The sequence below is a fragment of the Poromitra crassiceps genome, assembly GCF_964638095.1.
Source record: "Poromitra crassiceps genome assembly, chromosome: 2".
In the NCBI taxonomy this organism is placed as follows: Eukaryota; Metazoa; Chordata; class Actinopteri; order Beryciformes; family Melamphaidae; genus Poromitra; species Poromitra crassiceps.
Window position 1 is genome coordinate 91,062,980 of NC_139624.1, and position 19,599 is coordinate 91,082,578.

Consider the following 19,599-nt stretch of genomic DNA (forward strand, 5'->3'; position numbering starts at 1 on the left):
CTGCCGCTTCGCTTAGTCTGACGATGAATCAACTAGCTGCGTTTAGCCCACTTTATTTACATAACTTTCATTACCCACATATTCATAAACGCTTTTTCATTTCTCTTTGATATCTATAACAAATGTATTTCTTCTTCCAGGACCTTGACGCATCGCTTCCTTTCAGGGCAGGGTGCAGCTGCCAAATCTCGCGAGAGAAACAAGCAACAAGGTATTCGAAGGTTGCTTGTTTCTCTCGCGAGATCGGGCAACTGCTGGGCAGGGTGTTGTGTTTTTACTACAGCCTATGCAGCTTATGCGTGATTTCGTGGATAAAATGCTGACATTTTAGGTATCCATCTATGGTGTAGGGCAAACATCTTCCCTCGGCTGGTGTCGTCGATCAAAAAGCGGGCCTATAATGTCTGGAGCGGCCGCCGGAGGAGGCTCCTCCACAGCCGCAGCCAATTGCAGCTCCGCCGGGTCTTCCTACGCTGTTGCAGCGGGGGCAGGCAGCGCAGGGGCCGGGGTGGCCGGGAGGCTGCCCGCTCGGGTATTGGAGCATATCTTCTCCTATCTGGACCTGGACGACCTGATGCGCTGCTCGCTGGTCTGCTGGCACTGGAACTACATGCTGGCGGATGAGAACAGCGAGGTGTGGCGCAGCCTCTGCTCCCGGAGCCTCAGCGAGGAGGCGATGCGCTCTGACATCCTGTGTAACCTGCCGACCTACAAGGGGAAAGTAGGTATACCAATGTACCCTCTGATGTGTGGAGAACGGCACTGTACGCCGAAGTCCATTTAAATATCTGTCATTTAAATGCCTCCGATTTTGGTCTCTTTTAGCCCTATTGGGCTATTCTTCCTCAAGCCCATAGCAGACAGACACACACAGAAAACACATTTAACATAAACATAATACAGTAGAGAACAAACATACATTCAACATATTGATCGAAGACATAATACAGCAACAACATCACAACAACAGCCTATACTGGACCCTTTTCACGGGGGCCATTTTGTGTCGAAAAGGCAGAATAAACACAGGTGCAAGCTAAACACGAATAAGGGTTTCCAATTTCCAATCATGGAAGTTGGAATGCATACATGATTCCATACCACCCAATCATTCAATCTTAGAGTTTCAATACATCCACATCAATAGACCATACAAAAAAGATCTTCAGTTCAGGTTCCTTTGCATGTTCTGTTACGCCATACTAATACTACATAGCAGTACACTGTCGATACAAGTACACATATATTAGAACACAAATTCCTATGCATACCATGACAAATGCCTAGACCTTATAGAATTACCTATATCCACAATTAAAAGGTACACCTTACATAGTCATATAGAGCATAATAATAATACAACCTGTTTACTTATAATGTTCTTTAAAAATGCCTTTTATGTTAATTGTTAAGCTCCGACTCCTAATGGGATCAGGTAAACCATTCCACAGCTTGACAGCACGTAGTAGCCTACACTTGTGTTAGCTAAATGTCTGTCTTTCACTTGCTGAAACAATTGATTTAATTTGGTGCCACTCTTACACCAAACAAAACTTCCCAGCCGCTTCTTTTCACCTGACAGCGGGGAGCTTCACCGGCAGACACAGCCAATTGTGCCTGTTTGGATCCCCGACGAAGCCGGAAAAGAGCTGCAGAAATGCCTTCAATATTGCCTGTCTTTCAAGCTACAACTAACAAAGTTTCAGTATTTTTTCCCAAGTCTCTGTGTATAATAACACATTTGCAGTAGCTTCATAGGGATCACTACAACTAACTGACATAAGGTTTGGTTATCCTCTCAAACTCCACTTTGAAACTCAGTAAGCCCTGCCGGCCGAGTGGTTAAGCCTGTGTGCTTTGCAATCACAAGTTACGTAGTTCAAATTCCTGCTCTCTCCAAAATTTCAATAAATCTTTAGTTTATGGCATATTATTACAATACAACAATACTGGTGTTGACAGTGTTGACAGTAATAGAAGAGGCCAAATCATTCAAAACAATAAGCATTTTGCTTTTAGGAGCATTGTGCCAGGGTGCAGCGCTATTCCAAAACATGTCAACGTGTGTCATTGCCTGGGAAACGCACATCCCATAATACAACTGTTCGCATCGCATCCCATAATAGTATGATGATACTTGGGATGCCATTGCGAACATAGATGTGAACAGGTTAGCTAAAAGTCGCCAGCGAGGGCCCCCACCGTTGCGGTCGGGGTACGTTTCGAAATCCCTCCAGGCCTGAAATATTTCTAGGGGAAACACTGGATTGGCTCTTGACTCTGAAGAAGACGCTGCTCGCGTCGAAACGTCAGTTTTTGTACCTTATTAAATTTGTTTGCCAGTGATTTCGTGTGCTCCAGTCATCTCTACCTTTACTGGATTGGATCCGTTAACATCGACGGCGACACAGGTAGAGGAAATGTTTGCTGGGTTATGTCAATACAATTTAAACTTTTAGAATTGTTTTGCCTGTTATGCCCCACAATATTCTTCCACCTACCGATGAGGGTGGGGTAGTCATCCGTGTGAAGTACCGATTGTAAAAGTTGAGATTTGATTCAATGATTGACATAAAGCGCTGTTTGGTGGATCACTTGTTTGCCAAATGGACCACAAGAACCTAGTGAGTCATCAAAGGCCTGTAGCCATGTACTAAGAGTTGTGTACCTCTCAAGAAGCAAGTCAGCCAGAAAAATGCCAGATTTTCTTTCAATATTTTATTTTTAAATTTTCAGAACAGAGAAAAGCAAAACAAACTCACATACACACACACAAACCAACATTACAATATGATGCTACAAGCCGCATAAGGTGCTTGTAAGAGATGCTGTACATAAAATCCTGTGCAAGCAGTCCATAACCGCTTTCAGACATGCCTTAGAACTCGGGAGTTATCTAGAGGGGCCCCGGGTGGTGGCGGTGTATGTATGAACACATTTTGGTGAGCTATGCGCGCTCCCGCGACCCTCCTACAATCCGGCTCTGAGACAAGGCTCCTACCTAGTCTCATGGGCGGATTGGTCCCCCCCCCCCCCCCCCCCCCCCCCTCCAGAGCTCCATGAAGTTAGCCTAGGTAAACCCAGCCCCCACACGACCTGCTCTCTCAGTTCCCAGTCACTAGGTGACTGAGAACAGGTCTGAGAGCAGGTCACGTGGGGGATGGGTTTACCCAGGCTACCATGAAGTAGCCAGCTCATGAGGGATGAGGCGGGGGAGAGAGACAGAAAGCCAGCGTGACAGATTATTATTATATAAATAGTCGATGTGAATGATCGTGTGAAAAAAAACATCATGCAGTTTCAGTTTTTCCAAATGAAGCTCGAACCTGCTCCGTATGTGTCGGCCAACAGGCTACGGTGTTGCTGGATTGAAACGCTCATGGCTTTGAGCTTATTTCATTTCTGCAAAGCTTCACACAGCACACACATTTAAAATAGATCATTTTGGACGTGAGGGTCGTCCTGCTTCCCAGTAGTGGTGATTTGTGTTTAGCAGGATAATCTTCACAAACATGGACCACGTTTATGGCTTTTGAAACGTAAATAAAAAAATTACGTGATTTTCAGAAAACATTTCAAGTGATAAATGTAGTCACCGTTTGTGAAGATTATCCTGCTGAACACAAAGGATCACTTGCATAAACTTTTGTTGACCGCAGACCTTATTTCATGCATTTAAACGAAATACCCATTCTAAAACCCCATAGCCTTTCCCCTGAGGATCCAACATGTCTAGGACTTCCGCCTTCCGACTACAAAAATACGTCATCCCTGCGGTACTCTACAGTATACTATAGAGTACCGCAGGGATGACCTATTTTTGTGCTTGTGATGCTATAGACTATATTATATATATATATATATATATATATATATATATATATATATATATATATATATATATATATATATATATATATATATATATATATAGTCTATAGCATCAGAAAGGCTACATAACAATATAAGGCAGGGGTGGGCAACTATTTTTCATGGGGGGCCACATGAGAAACCCAGATTGTTGCCGGGGGCCGAACAAATATTGTCATGCCGTAACCCATGGATGGGCAACTTTCAGGGCCGGTTCCAGAACAAGATGACTAGGGGTGCATGCTAGATAGGAAGGGGTGCAGATGCCCGGCTAAAGGCCGGGCCCACCGAAAAATTTTACATGTTATTTTACTAAAAATAATGCATTTGACCATCATTTCAAGTAGAATGATACCACCCAAGCAAGAATATTTCAAGTGCTTTACTGAAATATTTGGACCATATAATGATAATACAATTATCTCAACCTTAAAAGGTTACATATAGGTGCCAAAAAGCCATAAAATCACATCAAAGAACAAAGAAAAACAACAACTATAATTCAAGTTTAAAACAGTAAGTGTGCAGCTGTAGCATTTATATATATATATATATATATAGGGGGATCTCCTAGCCCATGCAGGCGCCCTCCTCTGCCTCAAGAGCAGCGCCACTGGCCAATGGAGTCAAGCGCCAAAGCATTTGCCATGCACGCCGATTGCTAAATAAAGTTTGTCTAATCCTACCAACTGGCCTCTCCTGATTGAAGTGAGGTCTCCAGACCATAGTTCAAGCAGAAGGCCACTCACGCGTAATCCGATCTCAACGTGGTCAAAAAATCCTAGTATGACGTCTGCTATGACGTCAAACATGACGTCAGTTAATCCTCATATATATAGCAAGGGTCCTACGTCACCTCTCTCTCTCTGGCCGACCATAGCAGCAGCAGCCCACGGCAGTCCATCTCCCTTGAAGCCGGCCCCGAAGCGTTGTTTTGCCCCACCCACCTCCCCAGTCCACCACCAACGAGTCTTGACTCCTGATCCCCCACGGGGGGGGGATCTCCTAGCCCATGCAGGCGCCCTCCTCTGCCTCAAGAGCAGCGCCACTGGCCAAGGCGCCCTCCTCTGCCTCAAGAGCAGCGCCACTGGCCAATGGAGTCAAGCGCCAAAGCATTTGCCATGCACGCCGATTGCTAAATAAAGTTTGTCTAATCCTACCAACTGGCCTCTCCTGATTGAATATATATATTCTTTTTTTTTTTACTTTTCAACTGAGCATGCAGACAATTAAAATAAGGGTGCAATGCATGCTTTTGCACCCCCGTAGAACCGGGCCTGGCAACTTTGATGATAGAGAGGGCCACAAAAAAATGCTGAACAGCGCCAGCGTGAAAAATCTGGGGCATTTGAAGCCAGGTTTAGAAGAATAACTCATTTTAAATTAACAGTTGTGATGTCATTATTCAGTCTTAACCACCAATATTTGATCCTTTTCTCCCTCACTCCTATGTCACCACTTTTTATTAATTAACTTTTTTCACCACCTGCCAATATGGCTGCTAGATTTGAAAGTTACCAGCCAATTAGAATTTCCACTAGCCGAAATGATTTTCTTGAAATAAACCAGAATATGAGTGGGTTAATTTAAGCACAAGTATCAGTAAGTAGCCGGGATTCTCAAAGCCTGTGTTGAGGGTCACATGAACAAAAATACACTCTTGAAGCTAAATAAATCCAAAACCAACAAGTTAATTTTTTTAATTTCTACTTCAATGTAGAACAGTCATTTCTTACACATGAGATTACTTTTAGCCTTTTAGTCATAAAGATTATTGAAAGATATTCCATATTCCAGACTGAAATGCTATAACAGAAGAGTATTTGCCGGAATGACATGAACATTTGGACACTTATTCAGCGGGTATCTTGCATGTTGCGTTCAGGTGCACTGTAAAAAAAAAAAAATTGCAATTCCATCGCGGGCCACACACGGCCCGCGGGCCGTATGTTCCCCATGTGTGATATAAGGCTACTGCTGGTTCACAATGGACACACACACCTGCCAACATGGCTGTGAAAGAGCAATGCCACCTAGTGGCAACACAAAAAGCGGTTTATCTCGAGAACCTTTCATCCGATCGACGTCAAACGTGGGGAGTGCGCTGCTGGGAACCCGACGGACATAGTCCTAGCACCACCTACTGGCAATACAAAAAGCGGTTTATCTCGAGAACCGTTCATCCAATCTACTTGAAACTTGGGGAGTGCGCTGCCGAGAACGAGATGGAGTGCGGTGCCCAATTTCGGATACGTGCATAATGCCACCTACTGGCAACACAAAAAGCGGTTTATCTTGAGAACCGTTCATCATTTGACAGCATGCAGTCAGTTGCCTGGCACGCTATTATAATTTTGAGCTACACTACTCCCTAACCATTAGTAATACTGTACGTATTCAAGTAACACAAGTGAATGTGAGAGATGGACGTTTTAGGGTTGCAAATTGGAGGCCTGAGAGTTTATCAAATCAGAATCACTTTTATTGCCACAGTAGGCAATCAGATTACATACACGGAATTTGACTTAGTGTAATCGTAGTGGTCACATTAGTCAGAAGATAAAACAATACAGAAAGACAGAATCACAAAGAAATCTCAAGTGCAGTCCAATATACATCTCACACACACACACACAAATCAGATGTCTTTATAGTGATGATATATGGGAGCCCGGGGAGGTGGGGTATGTTCATGTCAGTGGCGGGATTCTGGCCTGTTGTTGAGCCCGCTGTGCTCGGGCGATATTGGGTAGTAGAGTCCTTAGTAGTGGGGGCTTTCGAGCCTCATGAGGCTGATGGCAGTTGGGGAGAAGCTGTTCTGGTGATGAGGTTTTGGTCTTGACAGACCTCAGTCTCTTGCAGAGGGGGAGCATTTCAGAGTCTGTGTCCGAGGTGGGAGGTGTCAGCCATGATGGTGGTGCACAGGTCCTGAAGGCATAAGGGATATAAATAAGCAACGCTGTGAGTCAGCTGAGATGGCAGCCAGCAGCATTGTGTGTTTTTTTATGATGAGGTGCAGGATCTGGGGAGTTGTTTGGACACGGGCTACAATTCAGCTTCCTCAACACCTTTCTCTCTAAACCTTAACCATTGCCAGATCGCTCGTACTCCGTTCTGCTGTCAGCTCCATAGTTCAGTGTTTATTTCTCTGTGCCGGGACTCACCGCCAGTACATCCTGAAGGATCCTTTGGTAGAACGGGGAGAAGACCAGCTTGTTAAAGTTGACCAGGCGAGCGAATCGGCCGGCGAGCGCCATCAGCTCCCTGCTGACCGGAGCCAGGCCCCGCGGGATAGGAGGAGGGGTCTTACGTTGATGATTGGACTCCAGGGAAGCCAGGAGGTAAGTCTGGAGCCGACACTCCATCAGGGTGTGGACAGTGTTGTCTGGCTGGACGGCAGCGGAGATCTGTCCCTTCAGAACGCTTTGTCGGTCAGTATGGAACGGAGAGTAGCCATGCCGGCACAGATGCTGACTCAGCTCAATACACAGTCTCTCCCCGATGGTCGCCAAGGCCTCCTGTGCACTAAAAGACGGCGTGTGCATGTCTGCGAGCATCGCCTCGACGCTGCTTTTAAGCGCATCCATCAGTCCCGGCAGGCCTGAGATGGCCTCCCCTGTGGTGGTGTAGACAATGAGCAGCACTGAGGACAGCAGGACGAGGCTCTCCGCCTCCTGCTGCATCTCCTGGAAGCGAACCTGGTCCATCAACACCGTCTCTGGGAAGGGGACGGAGGCATGGTCCCACCTCAGCAGGCGTAGGTAGGCCTGATTATGGACGTTGAGGGGGAGTAGTTTAGAAGAGTCGGATGAAGCTCCAGTAGAAGCAGCCGTCTCTCTTAAGCATCTCACTGTGTCCTCAAGCCACTTCTCTGTGTAGTCTAAGGCGTTGGGTTGTTTCTCCAGAAACTCCTGGAACTTGTTCCTCTCATACTCGGCAGCCTGCGCAAGCAGATAGGGCCTGATGCTGCTCAGGGCAAAGTTAGCCATGTCCATCCTCATCAGGTCCAGAATGGAGAATATCGCCTTGAGCAGAGGCACAGTTTGGGTTACCTGCCTCAGCTTGTGGATGTCTTCGTCTCTGCAGGGGGCACACAGTGAGCCCATCATACCCACAATGAAGTGGGCGAGCTGGACGATATCCAGCGCCCCATTCTCCGCCTGCTGCTGGATCAGAGGCAGGTCCAGAACCTGTTCGATGCGGGTGCGCAGACGGCCATGGCCCGGCAGCAGCGACAGCAGGGTCTCTTTGATCTCAGCCAGCAGTTTGAGGGCATGGTCGTACGCCGGTGGATCCTGGCTCAACTGAATCTCCAGACAATCCCAGAATGCCTTGTGCACGATCTCCTTCACTCTGCTCTCCAAGCTTCCCTCTGCCAGTTTTACAGGTTTGACTTGAAAAGCCTGGTTGACCATAATTTCATGGGCCAAAGCCATGTTGGTAACTCGTTTAGCCGTCTCCATCAACTCCTCCATAGAGACAAACCGGCCCGCCTTATAGCCTCTGCAGGGACGGATTTCTGTCATCACTGATGATGTCACAATGACTATGTCATTCTGTCATAAATCACTGTTGATATGACTTGCATAGAAGTGGTCATTACTGATGTCACTCGATCAATTGTGATGTCATTAGTGAGTGATGTCATCAGTGATGATGTCACCAGTGATGTCACTCGAGCATTTAGGTGCCGGCAATAGGGCACGTTCATCAGTAAGATGTCACCAGTGATGTGATGCAATTACTACTACTGGAATAGGGCGGCGTGCGATGACATCATCAGTGATTTATGATCATCAGTCACCACTGGCCACAATAATGATGATGACATAATCATACTGGTGATACTGTGATGTCACCAGTGATGTCACTCAATCAATCTGTGAGTGACATCACTGATCAGCAATTGTGATGTCATTGCTCTGTGCGTAAGTGATGTCATCGGCCCCAAAACTTGACGGCATCGAAGCCATGCTGTTATTTGTACTCTGCGGCTTGTGTTCGTGATTGTTGACAGCAAGGGCGTAACTTTGGTTTGGAGAAGTGTGTGTGGGGTGGGGGGGGGGGGGGGGGGGGCAATAAAACTACACATAAACACCAAATGAAATTACACAATAATTACCAATAGTTATATGACGTTCATAGTTACATTGTAACGAACCTGTAAAATGTGAGTGAGTTTGTTCAACTGTAGTACATATGTAGTTATATTGTAACGGACCTGTAAAATGGAGTGAGTGTTCAAATGTAGTTCATATGTACTTACATGGTACCAGACCTGTAAAGTGAAGTCAGTATATTCAACTGTAATTCATAGTTACATTGTACCGGACCGGACCTGTAAAGAAGCTACGGCCTGGGACAGAGATTGCTAAAACCCAGTGGTGGATTCGAACCACTGAACTTCGGATTGCAAAGAAGGCGGCTTTAACCACTCAGCCACAAGGGCTTTCCAACTTTCTTAGTGGAGTTTAGGAGGATAACTGTATGTCAGTCAGATGTAGTTGTCACTTCGTAGCTTTCTTATTGTACACAGAGACTTAAAATAAAAGTATTGTAGGTATAGAGGTAACAGAGATAGGATAGGACCTTTAATTTCCAGATTTATGAATAAACAATATTTAAAATAAATAAATTTAACATAGATTTTTGTTTGATCAATCATTTCTACAAAATGCCATGTTAAATAAACAGAATTGAAGGTATTTGAGACAGAAAGAAGTTGCTGGGGTTTAGTGGCTCATTTGTAAACAGCCTCTCAGAGCCAATCGAGTACTCTGCTATTTCACATAGCCCCAGGTTGGTCGCCCCTACATTAGTTTGCTGTTTTTGAGACATTTTTGATGGGAATTGATGATTTTTATTGGGTGAAAAAAATATATATATCTCCCGCGATTAATCGACTAGTCGACTACTTTGTGGGACTAGTCGATGACTACGAAAATTCAGTAGTCGACGTGAATGCCCTTAAAGGAGAATTCTGTTTTTTTACACCCCGGATCTTATTTCCAGCTTAGAATATGATGTTTTACTCACCCAGATAACTTTGGTTTCATTCGGATCCTCCTAGAAGATATTCAGCTCCGATAGAGTCTTGGAACAGGCCAAAACGGGCGAAAACGGGGCATGCGAAATACACTGTAAACAACAAATTTTCTGTCACGCCGCGGTTCATTATGGTTGTTATAGAGAACATGAATTAGCGGTGCTATCTATGTGACAGACAGCAAACAGAGCAGGCTGTCAGCAGCACGGAGGCTCGTTACATCGCTAATTCATGTTCTCTCTATTATATAACAACCATAATGAACCGCGGCGTGACAGAAAATATGTTGTTTACAGAGTGTATTTCGCATGCCCCGTTTTCACCAGTTTTGGCCTGTTCCAGGATTCTACTCAGAGCTGAATATCTTCTAGGAGGATCCGAATGAAACCAAAGTTATCTGGGTGAGTAAAACATCATATTTTAAGATGGAAATAAGGTCCGGGGTGTAAAAAAAAACAGAATTCTCCTTTAATGTCCTTGATGGTTTTGTTTCCACTTTTACAGCTCAAGTCCTTTCAGCACGCACTGAGCTCGCACGACTGCTCGCGCAACGTTTACGTGAAGAAGAACGGCTTCACGCTGCACCGCAACCCCATCGCCCAGAGCACGGATGGCGCGCGCGGCAAGATCGGCTTCTCCGAGGGCCGGCACGCCTGGGAGATATGGTGGGAAGGACCCCTCGGCACCGTGGCTGTGATCGGCATCGCCACCAAGCGGGCATCCATGCAGTGCCAAGGCTACGTGGCTCTGCTGGGCAGCGACGACCAGAGCTGGGGCTGGAACCTCGTCGACAACAACTTGCTGCACAATGGGGAGGTCAACGGGAATTTCCCCCAGTGCAACAACGCGCCCAAATACCAGGTAGGAGCCGTGTCTGAGTGTTTGTGTCTAAGCCTGGTAAATCCATCCTGATCACCTGAACTCACGTACTGTTTCGCTCCACGGATCAGTCTGAACTTCCACCTGCGCACAGCGATTTCCAGAAATTAAAATGATAACCTCAAAAGATTTTCATGTAAATAAATGTGAGCTGCTCTGACAAAATCAGGCACATGTAGCACAGAACAACAGCACCTGATTTGATGAGAAAATATTGATTTTGGCTGTTTTGGGGCTTCACCAGATTTGAGTAAAATAAAGCATTGGCTTTCATTCTGTTGAAAGATTATTGTGAAATTTGAATGCTAAATATATTTTTGAAGCTCATAAATTTAAGATGACAAACAGAACTAGCTTGCTTTGTCAAACATTGAGGCCGTTTTTAAAATAATTTTTGGTGGTGTTTATTTCAAAATAATTATCTATGCAGGGGAGCCTCATCGCTCGTTAATTAATTAATTCAGTTCGGGTTTGAATTTACATTCAGAAATAACATTAAACAGCAATAAAACACACAAAAACAAAGGCTATGATGCAATCATCCAAGAAATGTATTTTATCGATATAAGGGCGTCTTCTTTACTCGACATGGTTTCTGAACATGGCCGTTGTGGGAGCGGCATATTTCCACATTGTGGGGAAGTAGACGAATTACGTCGCTCCGGATATATAATTAGACCCTGACTAGATGTAGTGGTTTGACGTGCAGAAGACGGTCGTTATACGTGAAAATGTTTGCTGGGTAGTGTTGTGATTGTCCGCTCCTGGCTTTGTTGTTGTCTGCATCAGTCTGTATCGGCCGCCTCCATTTTGACTTGTGTCAAGACATGTCAGGTGGTCAGGATAGGTCAAGCTGTTAGAGCGGAGCTCCCTCTGCTGGATCATCAATGAATTACATTTTTAAAAACGCTGCAAAAAAAACAATATTATTATTATTATTTTAATTTGGATGGGTCAATTACATATCGAACGTCCCCCCCCCCCCCCCCACATTCAAAGTTACATTCGAATTTCGATTAAAAAGTGACCGCTCTAACTGGGAGCTGGGGGTGGGGCCTAGGCTAAATCTCGCAAACTCTGGGTGCACACATCTCGCCTACACACATCACCCCACAAACACACATTTCCACTTATAGAAGCGATTGCACCGCTTAAAAATGTATATTGATATTGATGAGTCTCAAAGGGTGACTGCACTTGCCTTGGTTTTTGTGAGTGTCTAATCCAACTGTACAGTGTGATCCTGTTTGTCCACAGATTGGGGAGAGAATACGAGTAATTCTAGACATGGATGACAAGACGCTGGCGTTCGAGAGGGGCTTTGAGTTCCTTGGAGTAGCGTTTCGTGGACTGCCTAAAGCCTGCCTGTTCCCCGCCGTGTCCGCCGTGTATGGAAACACCGAAGTCACCATGGTCTACCTGGGCAACCCTCTGGACGGCTAGACGCAGGACAATCCGTGCTACTATCAAACTAGCGGGCGCACCCAGACTTTTTTTGTTTTGTTAGGGTTAGGACTGCCCACCTGTCATTCTCAACTTGTCAAAAGGTTTTATTAGGCCATGTGGTCCACGGTCAAGTTTCTTCCAAGCAGACTTTGTTCACAAACACACAAAGGGGGACTGTTGGGCTTTCTACTCCAGCCAGAACTGAACCCAGAGGCGAAGCTTTTTTGTGTGATCAAACTACAGGGAAAAAGGGACAGGGGGGGACTGCCATAAAGGTATTTCTGTATCCCCATGGACGTCCACCTCAGCTGCTGGACTGTTTTATTTACAGGATAGGAGGACATCGTTAAGTGTCAGGCATTCAGGCCAAAACAATAGAGTCCCGCAGGAATGAGTCTTAAAACCCAGAAGTTAGCACTTCCTGGTTCCCTCCAAGGAAGCTTGGAGGGAACCAGGAAGCTTGGAGGGAACTGCATTATAGCTGCATTATAGCTCAACTCAAGCCCATTTTGTCCAAGACAGAGCTAGATTAGCTAACTACACCAATGATACATGACCGAACTGGGCATCAGTCAACATCACGTAATGTCATCTTGTGGAAGCATTATTCAATCAAAGGTATAACCGTACAGATGTGATGGTTTATAGTGGGACTTACCCTGTCCTCCCAAGTCACTAGAACTGGCAATAAAGTCCGGCCCCAATGCAAAATTCGAACATCTTTTTAGGGTCCTTGGTTCCCTCGTCTCGGAAGTCAATGGGATTTTTGGATGGGGATTTTGGTTGGATGCCTGAAATAAGGTGTATGGTTTAGATGATCTTGCTGAACACAAAGATCACATTCGCAGTTTCATCAACTTCTGAAAAGCGCCGACCTTATTTCAAGCATCTAAACAAAATCCCCATCCAAAAATCCTCTTGACTTCCAGACGAGGGAACCAGCATGATGCTAACTTCTGGGTTGGCCTACACAAAGATGTCCTCCCTGTGGTACTCTATTATGAACCGTGGCAAATACTTTATCATGTTACAGGAAGGACAACTTTTTGGGAGATTCACCTATTTGCCATATTGCCGACAGTAAGGATAATGTGGATGCTTTTATCGTCACAGAGCCCTACAAAGGGGGGTACAGCCCTCGCTGCTACTTTGCTAGCGCTACAATGGTAGTGAACAGGGGCGGACTGGGATCATAATTCAGGCTGGGCATTAGATACCAAGCAGGCCAGGCCGATACGGGCCGACGCGTGTGCCGGCGAAAAATTTGGGCCGTTTGAAGCTCAATTTGGGCCGTTTGAAGCCCAATTTGGGCCGTTTGAAGCCAGATTTGGGCCGTTTGAAGCCCAATTTGGGTCGTTTAAAGCCAGATTTGGGCCGTTTGAAGCCCGATTTGGGCCGTTTGAAGCCTTTAAACCTGAATAAAGTAATAAAACCACTAGTAAACCAGTAGGCGGCGCCTGGCCTGCTGTTCAGTGAGTGGCCTGGCCTGGCCTGCAAAAAAAAAAAAAAAAACTTTTTTTTTTTGCAGGCCAGGCCAGGCCAGGCCACCGGGCATTTGCCCGACATGCCCGATTATGCAGTCCGCCACTGGTAGTGAATGGTACAGCTGTCTACTCCCATTCAGTCGCCCAAAATACACATTGCAACAGCGCCAGAAACACTCACATGTGAGTCATGTTGTGACTCGTGTACTCACCACGCGATGGAATAATAATCCAAAGTTACTGGAAACGGCCATTTTCAAAGGAAATACAGCACATGCGCTGTGTACAGGGCCTCATGGCAAATGAGGAAGTAACTTCAGGGACTCTTGTTTAGTTTGGCTAATCTTTGTTAGATCTCGGTGTGTGGATTTACTTTGAAAATGGCCCTTTCCAGTAATTTTGGATTAATATTCCATCGCGTGGTGAGTACACGAGTCACAACATGTACATGTGAGTGTTTCTGTTGCTGTTGCAATGTGTATTTTGGGCGACTGAACGGGAGTAGGCAGCTGTACCGTTCACTACAGTACCATTGTAGCGCTAGGAAAGTAGCAGCGAGGGCTGTACCGCCATTTGTAGGGAATGCAAAGTGACAATAAAGGCATCCACATTATCCAGTTACTGTCGACAATATGGCAAATAGGTGAATCTCCCAAAAAGTTGGCCTATCCCTTTAACAAATTATACTGTTGTTATAATCCAAGGCTAGCCAATGTATATATATATGGCAGTGGAAGCAACTCATCACGGTTAACTACACAAATGAAACAGTCACCAAGGACTGGATCATAATGGTTTCATGCCAAAACAAAGCCACCTGATGTTATATTTGCATACAGAGAGCCAAAGTCACACCCACTTCCGGTTTAGGCATACGCACCAGAGCCATTCATCCGCCATCCTTTTTCCATCTACATTTCATAAAATGCGTTTCTTTTTTTTTTACTTGGTCAAACCAAGCGATTCAGCTATTTGGGAGAGACCATATACTGTATGTAACATTTCACTCTGACCAAAATTTCAAAATAAAATGTGTATATATTTTTTTTATCAAGAGTTTCGGTCCGAGTGAAATGTGACATAGTTTCTTGTGAGTCCATATATACAGTAGCTGAATCCCTTGGTTTGACAAATTACAAATATTTTTATAAGCATTTTACGAAATGTAGATGGAAAAAAGAATGGCTGACGAATGGCTCTGGTGTGTATGCCTAAACCGGAAGTGGGCATGACTTTGGCGCTCTATAGGCAAGTCTGGGATGCTTTCAATAGTCATGCACAGGCCTTTCTATTGGCCTCCGGACTACAGCCTCTCCCCCACAGAGACTGGAAACTACACCTGTATAATGTTACTGTGTATCCTTTTTAATGTGCTATTGTAGTATTACACAATATTTATTTCTCGGTTTTATTCACGGTACTATAGATGGGGGGGGGGGGGGGGTCGCGAGGCCTGAAAATAAAGTCTACATGGTGCCAACTCAGCGGTAGATGTGACAATAAAGATGGCTTGAGTGCTTAACGTGTTTGTGTTTGTGTTTGTGAGTACACACAGGGCATTTATACCTCAGCGTCAGTTGATAAGCTACATATACTGTGCATAAGTGACATTTTAGATTGCTTAAGCCTTATCCCGTTTCCATCACTATCAGATACACAACACTGGCAGGACGTTGGAAAAAATCGGTGAGGCTCCAGCTGTCAGGTGAAAAGAACCGGCTGGCTACTGCTCATGTCTTGGAGGAAGCATGGTGCTAGTTTCTGCTCTCCCCAGATTGGCAGAGGGTGGAGCAGCGACCGGGGCAGCAGGGGGAATAATTGGCGAAGTACAATTGGGGATAAAATGGGATAAAATCAAATAATAATAATAATAAATTCACATTTAGCCCCATTCATATTTGGCAGGGTCGATTTATTTCAAGGCTGATTTATATGGCCTGTAGGTTCTCCCTGTACAACATCCATAATACATTATTAATGCATAATAATAAATTTTATAATACACACATGATCAAAATGATATATATTTTTTGTATATATACAAATCTTTAGTTAAAATTGGCTAAGTGTCTGTGGTGGCAGTGTCTGTCACAATTGTGATGTAATCAGTGATGATGTCATCAGTGATGTCACTTGAGCAATTGTGATGTCATCAGTGATGTCACTTGCACAATTGTGATGTCATCAGTGATCTCACTCGAGCAACTGTGATGTGTGAGCCAATGGCGCACAGTTGCATGATGGCGCCTATGGGTGGGCAGTGTCTGTCTGTCACGACTTTGGGAGCACGCGGAGCGGGCAATTCCCGTAACTCCAGCCATGGTGCATCATCTCCAGAGCCTCCAACCTAGGAATCGAGCGAGTGTAGTAGTTTAGAAAATTTGCTGCGACAACCCAATTTACCCACAGGAGATTCATCGTATTTTATACTTTATGTGTTTGCATAAAATAGTTATTTGCATAATTTGACCTGAAAATGTGTGACTATGTATTAGTTGACTCAAATACAAGCTGTTTCAATTAAGGGAAAAAGGCACAGAGAAGAGCTTTTAAGTAATTAGTGGTGCTTCCTTTTGAGAAGAAGAAAATATTTGTTTTATTATGAAATTGAATATAAAATGTTGATTTCAAAAGACTTTAAAGAGACATTAATGGTTGAATCAAATCAGTTCTCATGAGCTTATTGCTTTAGAAATATGCCTCAATACAGTTATAAACTCCCTATAAATGCATGTCTTTAGTACAGGGTGGCCAGATGCATTTAAAATATCTGCCTTATAATGAGACAAGACACACTGAGACAATAATACATAATAGCTATAAGATGGCCACATTTGACAAATAATTGTGTAAAATGATAAAAAAAAAAAAAAATACAAATGTCCAGATCTTTAAGGACTTATCAACAATGTGAAACTAACAGAAAACTTCCAAATGGTTTTGATTCATTCATTCCTCTACCCCAAATATGTGCAATATATTCTGATTCCACAAGAGTGCAGCAGAGTACATGTTCAGCAAATGGCCACAGAAAACCCCAATACTGGTGACTGAAGCCTCAAGAGGGTGCTCCAGCATCCTTTCACCCCCCCCCCCCCCCATATTTTATTTTGTAATTTTCAGAACATAGAAAACAAAAACTCAGACAAAAAACAAAACATACATATATCAACATTCATGCTACAACATGGCGCTACCAGCCGCGTCAAGTCCTTATGTGCTTGTGAGAGATGTGTGTGGGATCCCACGCAAGGGGTCCATGAAAAGTCAGTTGAGCAAGTTACTTGTCGCTCTTAACCTCATGTAAGTAGGCTAGAAATGCGTCCCAGATAGTTGTGAATTTCCTAAGTGAATTGGTCCTCAGGAACCGGAGTCTCTCCATATGTACTGTATCACCAAGACCATGTCCGTCAGCCACAGCTGAAAAGAAGGTGGAGAGGGGAACTTCCACTCTTTCAGAATGAGTCTCTTGGTGATAGTCGTCCCCTGAGTCAGAGACTGTTGTACAGCCGTAGGGAGGAACAGAGAGGATTCTGAGCAGCCGAAGATGGCGAGTTCCGCCTCCGGCTGAAGGGTTATTTTATAGGCCTTAGAGTCGCAAATTAAATATTTTGGCCCAGAATCCAGATAGTGAAGGACAAAACCAAAAAGCATAGGATAGTGCACCCTCTGACACCCGACACCTATCACATAGTTCTGACTCCACCATCCTTCTTAATTTAACATTTAATCACGTAGGCTTTTGCATCACTTCAGGGTTTTTCCTGAATAGAGGAATTGTTGGTGCTTCCCAAAGAGGTTTTAGGCAAAAAATAAATACAATCCTGACAAAGACATATTTGAGTTCAGGACAACCCTGAGTACACACCAACTCAAAATCAAGCTTTTTTTTTTACTCTATCCTTTTTTAGAGAATTTCAAAGTTATAGTCCCACGTTTGTACATTGAAATTACTTTATGTCTGAAACTTGTGGGTGCTGTGAAAACACATTGCTGCATCATTTCTGACAATGACTGATATATTTGTGTTCAGGGTAACCCTGACTATACTATATACACTAACCAAACGTAGTCTAAGCACAACGGTATTACCGTCGTGCGTACTCACCCCCCCAAAGGCCCATTCTGAGCCAGGAAAAAGTCTCTTGTGTTATATCAATGAGTGTTCTATCAATAAGTGTTCTATCAATAAGTGATGGGGAGAAGCCAAACATTTCCTTTTGGTAGAACAGCTTCTTCCCAACTACCATCCGCCTCATCAACAAGGCTAGAAAGCCTCCACTACTAAGGACTCTACCCCCCACATCCCAGCAGGCTCAACAACAGTCCAGAATCCCCTGACTGACATGAACTCCACCCCCTACCCCCCCATACATGACTTAAAGTAGCTGGAGCTGGACTGCATTATGTGACTTTACATGCTGCTTCTCTTATCAGAATATTTTACTCAATTCTTTCTCTTTATATTATTCTCTTTAATTTACACCATGTGGATTGTAAATTCCTATTTATCTCTCAGGACCTAATTCGTGTGTGTGTGTGTGTGTGTGTGTGTGTGTGTGTGTGTGTGTGTGTGTGTGTGTGTGTGTGTGTGTGTGTGTGTGTGTGTGTGTGTGTGTGTGTGTGTGTGTGTGTGTGTGTGTGTGTGTGTGTGTGTGTGTGTGTGTGTTGTATATATTGGACTGCACTTTGATATACTGTATTTTTTGTAATTTTCTTCCACAGTCCATTTCCATTGTCCCAAAAGATGAAAAGCAGAGCACACCAAACAAACTTTACTGCCACAGCAAAGCAGGGGGCTTAACTGTGTCGTGTTTATCTCGCTTGCTTGACTCTCCCTCCACAGTCACCTTCTCCAAGGTGTGAGGTGCTGAGAAAAGTCCCAAGCAGCAGAACATGGCGATCTGCTCGTCGTACAAGTGTCACAGAGACGTTCCAAAGCCACCTACCGAAGCAGAAGTCTTCATTTATTAGATCCGCCAGGGTTTAAAAGCTCGATGCTGCTAATAAATCTTTAATATATCCTGTGTTTTGTGCTGTTGAGCCCAGCCATCACAGCGCTACACAGCCACCTCTCTGGTGGAAGCACATGGAAAAACACAGAAGAAGGCCACCATCTTGACATTTTTGAAAAAAGAATATGACCAGCACAGAATTGGGATAAAATGTACTTATTAGCAGCATCAAGCTTTCAAACCCCGACAGATCTAATCAATGAAGAGTTCTGCTTTGGTTTCCACTTTGATCTTTGTCCACCAAAATTAACCAGTTCATCCTTGAGTCCAAGTGGATGTTTCAGCTAAATTTGAACCAATTCCGTGAACGTGTTCCTGAGATATCGCGTTAACTAGCATGAAAATGGCAGTGGTGAGGTCACAGTGATGTTGAACTTTGACCTTTGACAGTAACTGCACTAGTGCCTCCTCTGGTCGGTCAGGGCGCCTGTTTGGAGGGAAGAGAACTGGTGGGAATAGCATGATCCTCCCACGTGCTATGTCCTACCGGTGAAGCTCCCGCTGTCAGGTGAAAAGAAGCGGCTGGCTACTGCGCATGTGGCGGAGGAAGTGTGGTGCTAGTCTATGGCTCTCCCCAGATCGGCAGTGGGTGGAGCAGCGACCGGGGCAGCAGGGGGAAATTGGCCAAGTACAATTGGGGAGAAAATAGGGGGAAATCGGGGGGGGAAATATAATAATAAAAAACTTTGACCTTTGACCACCAAAATCGAAACAGTTCATCCTTGAGTCCAAGTGGACATTTCAACCAAATTTGAAGCAATTCTGTCAAGGCGTTCTTGAGATATCGCGTTAACAAGAATCGGACGGACATACGTAAAGCGTACGTACGTACGGACAACCCGAAACCTTAATGCCTCCG

At 44.6% G+C, this 19,599-nt stretch overlaps 2 protein-coding genes across 3 annotated transcripts; one reads left to right on the forward strand and one right to left on the reverse strand.

Annotated features, from left to right (window-relative positions):
* The first annotated feature begins 276 nt into the window (after positions 1–276).
* Positions 277–13,671, forward strand: fbxo45 (F-box protein 45). 2 transcript variants are annotated; one of them, XM_083632288.1, is made up of 3 exons: positions 277–721; positions 10,421–10,777; positions 12,032–13,671. In XM_083632288.1, the coding sequence occupies exons 1-3, from the start codon at positions 401–403 to the stop codon at positions 12,236–12,238; spliced, it is 885 nt and encodes a 294-aa protein (XP_083488414.1). In that variant the 5' UTR covers positions 277–400; the 3' UTR covers positions 12,239–13,671. The 2 variants fall into 2 exon arrangements, with proteins under 2 accessions (XP_083488414.1, XP_083488415.1); XM_083632289.1 differs by having other exon boundaries at positions 12,053–13,671.
* LOC310791359 (T-complex protein 11-like protein 1) lies at positions 7,011–8,396 on the reverse strand (the record flags this gene model as incomplete). Its single annotated transcript, XM_083653050.1, has 1 exon — positions 7,011–8,396. One exon carries the CDS (start codon positions 8,394–8,396, stop codon positions 7,011–7,013), a length of 1,386 nt encoding a protein of 461 aa, XP_083509176.1.
* Positions 13,672–19,599: the final 5,928 nt, after the last annotated feature.

What these genes read in the sequence shown, in the direction of transcription:
- fbxo45 (XM_083632288.1), top strand. Translation starts at nt 401, where the DNA reads ATGTCTGGAGCGGCCGCCGGAGGAGGCTCCTCCACAGCCGCAGCCAAT. An exon ending in TGCCGACCTACAAGGGGAAA is followed by an intron (nt 722 to 10,420) that starts GTAGGTATACCA and finishes CCACTTTTACAG; the next exon opens with CTCAAGTCCTTTCAGCACGC. An exon ending in ACAACGCGCCCAAATACCAG is followed by an intron (nt 10,778 to 12,031) that starts GTAGGAGCCGTG and finishes CCAACTGTACAG; the next exon opens with TGTGATCCTGTTTGTCCACA.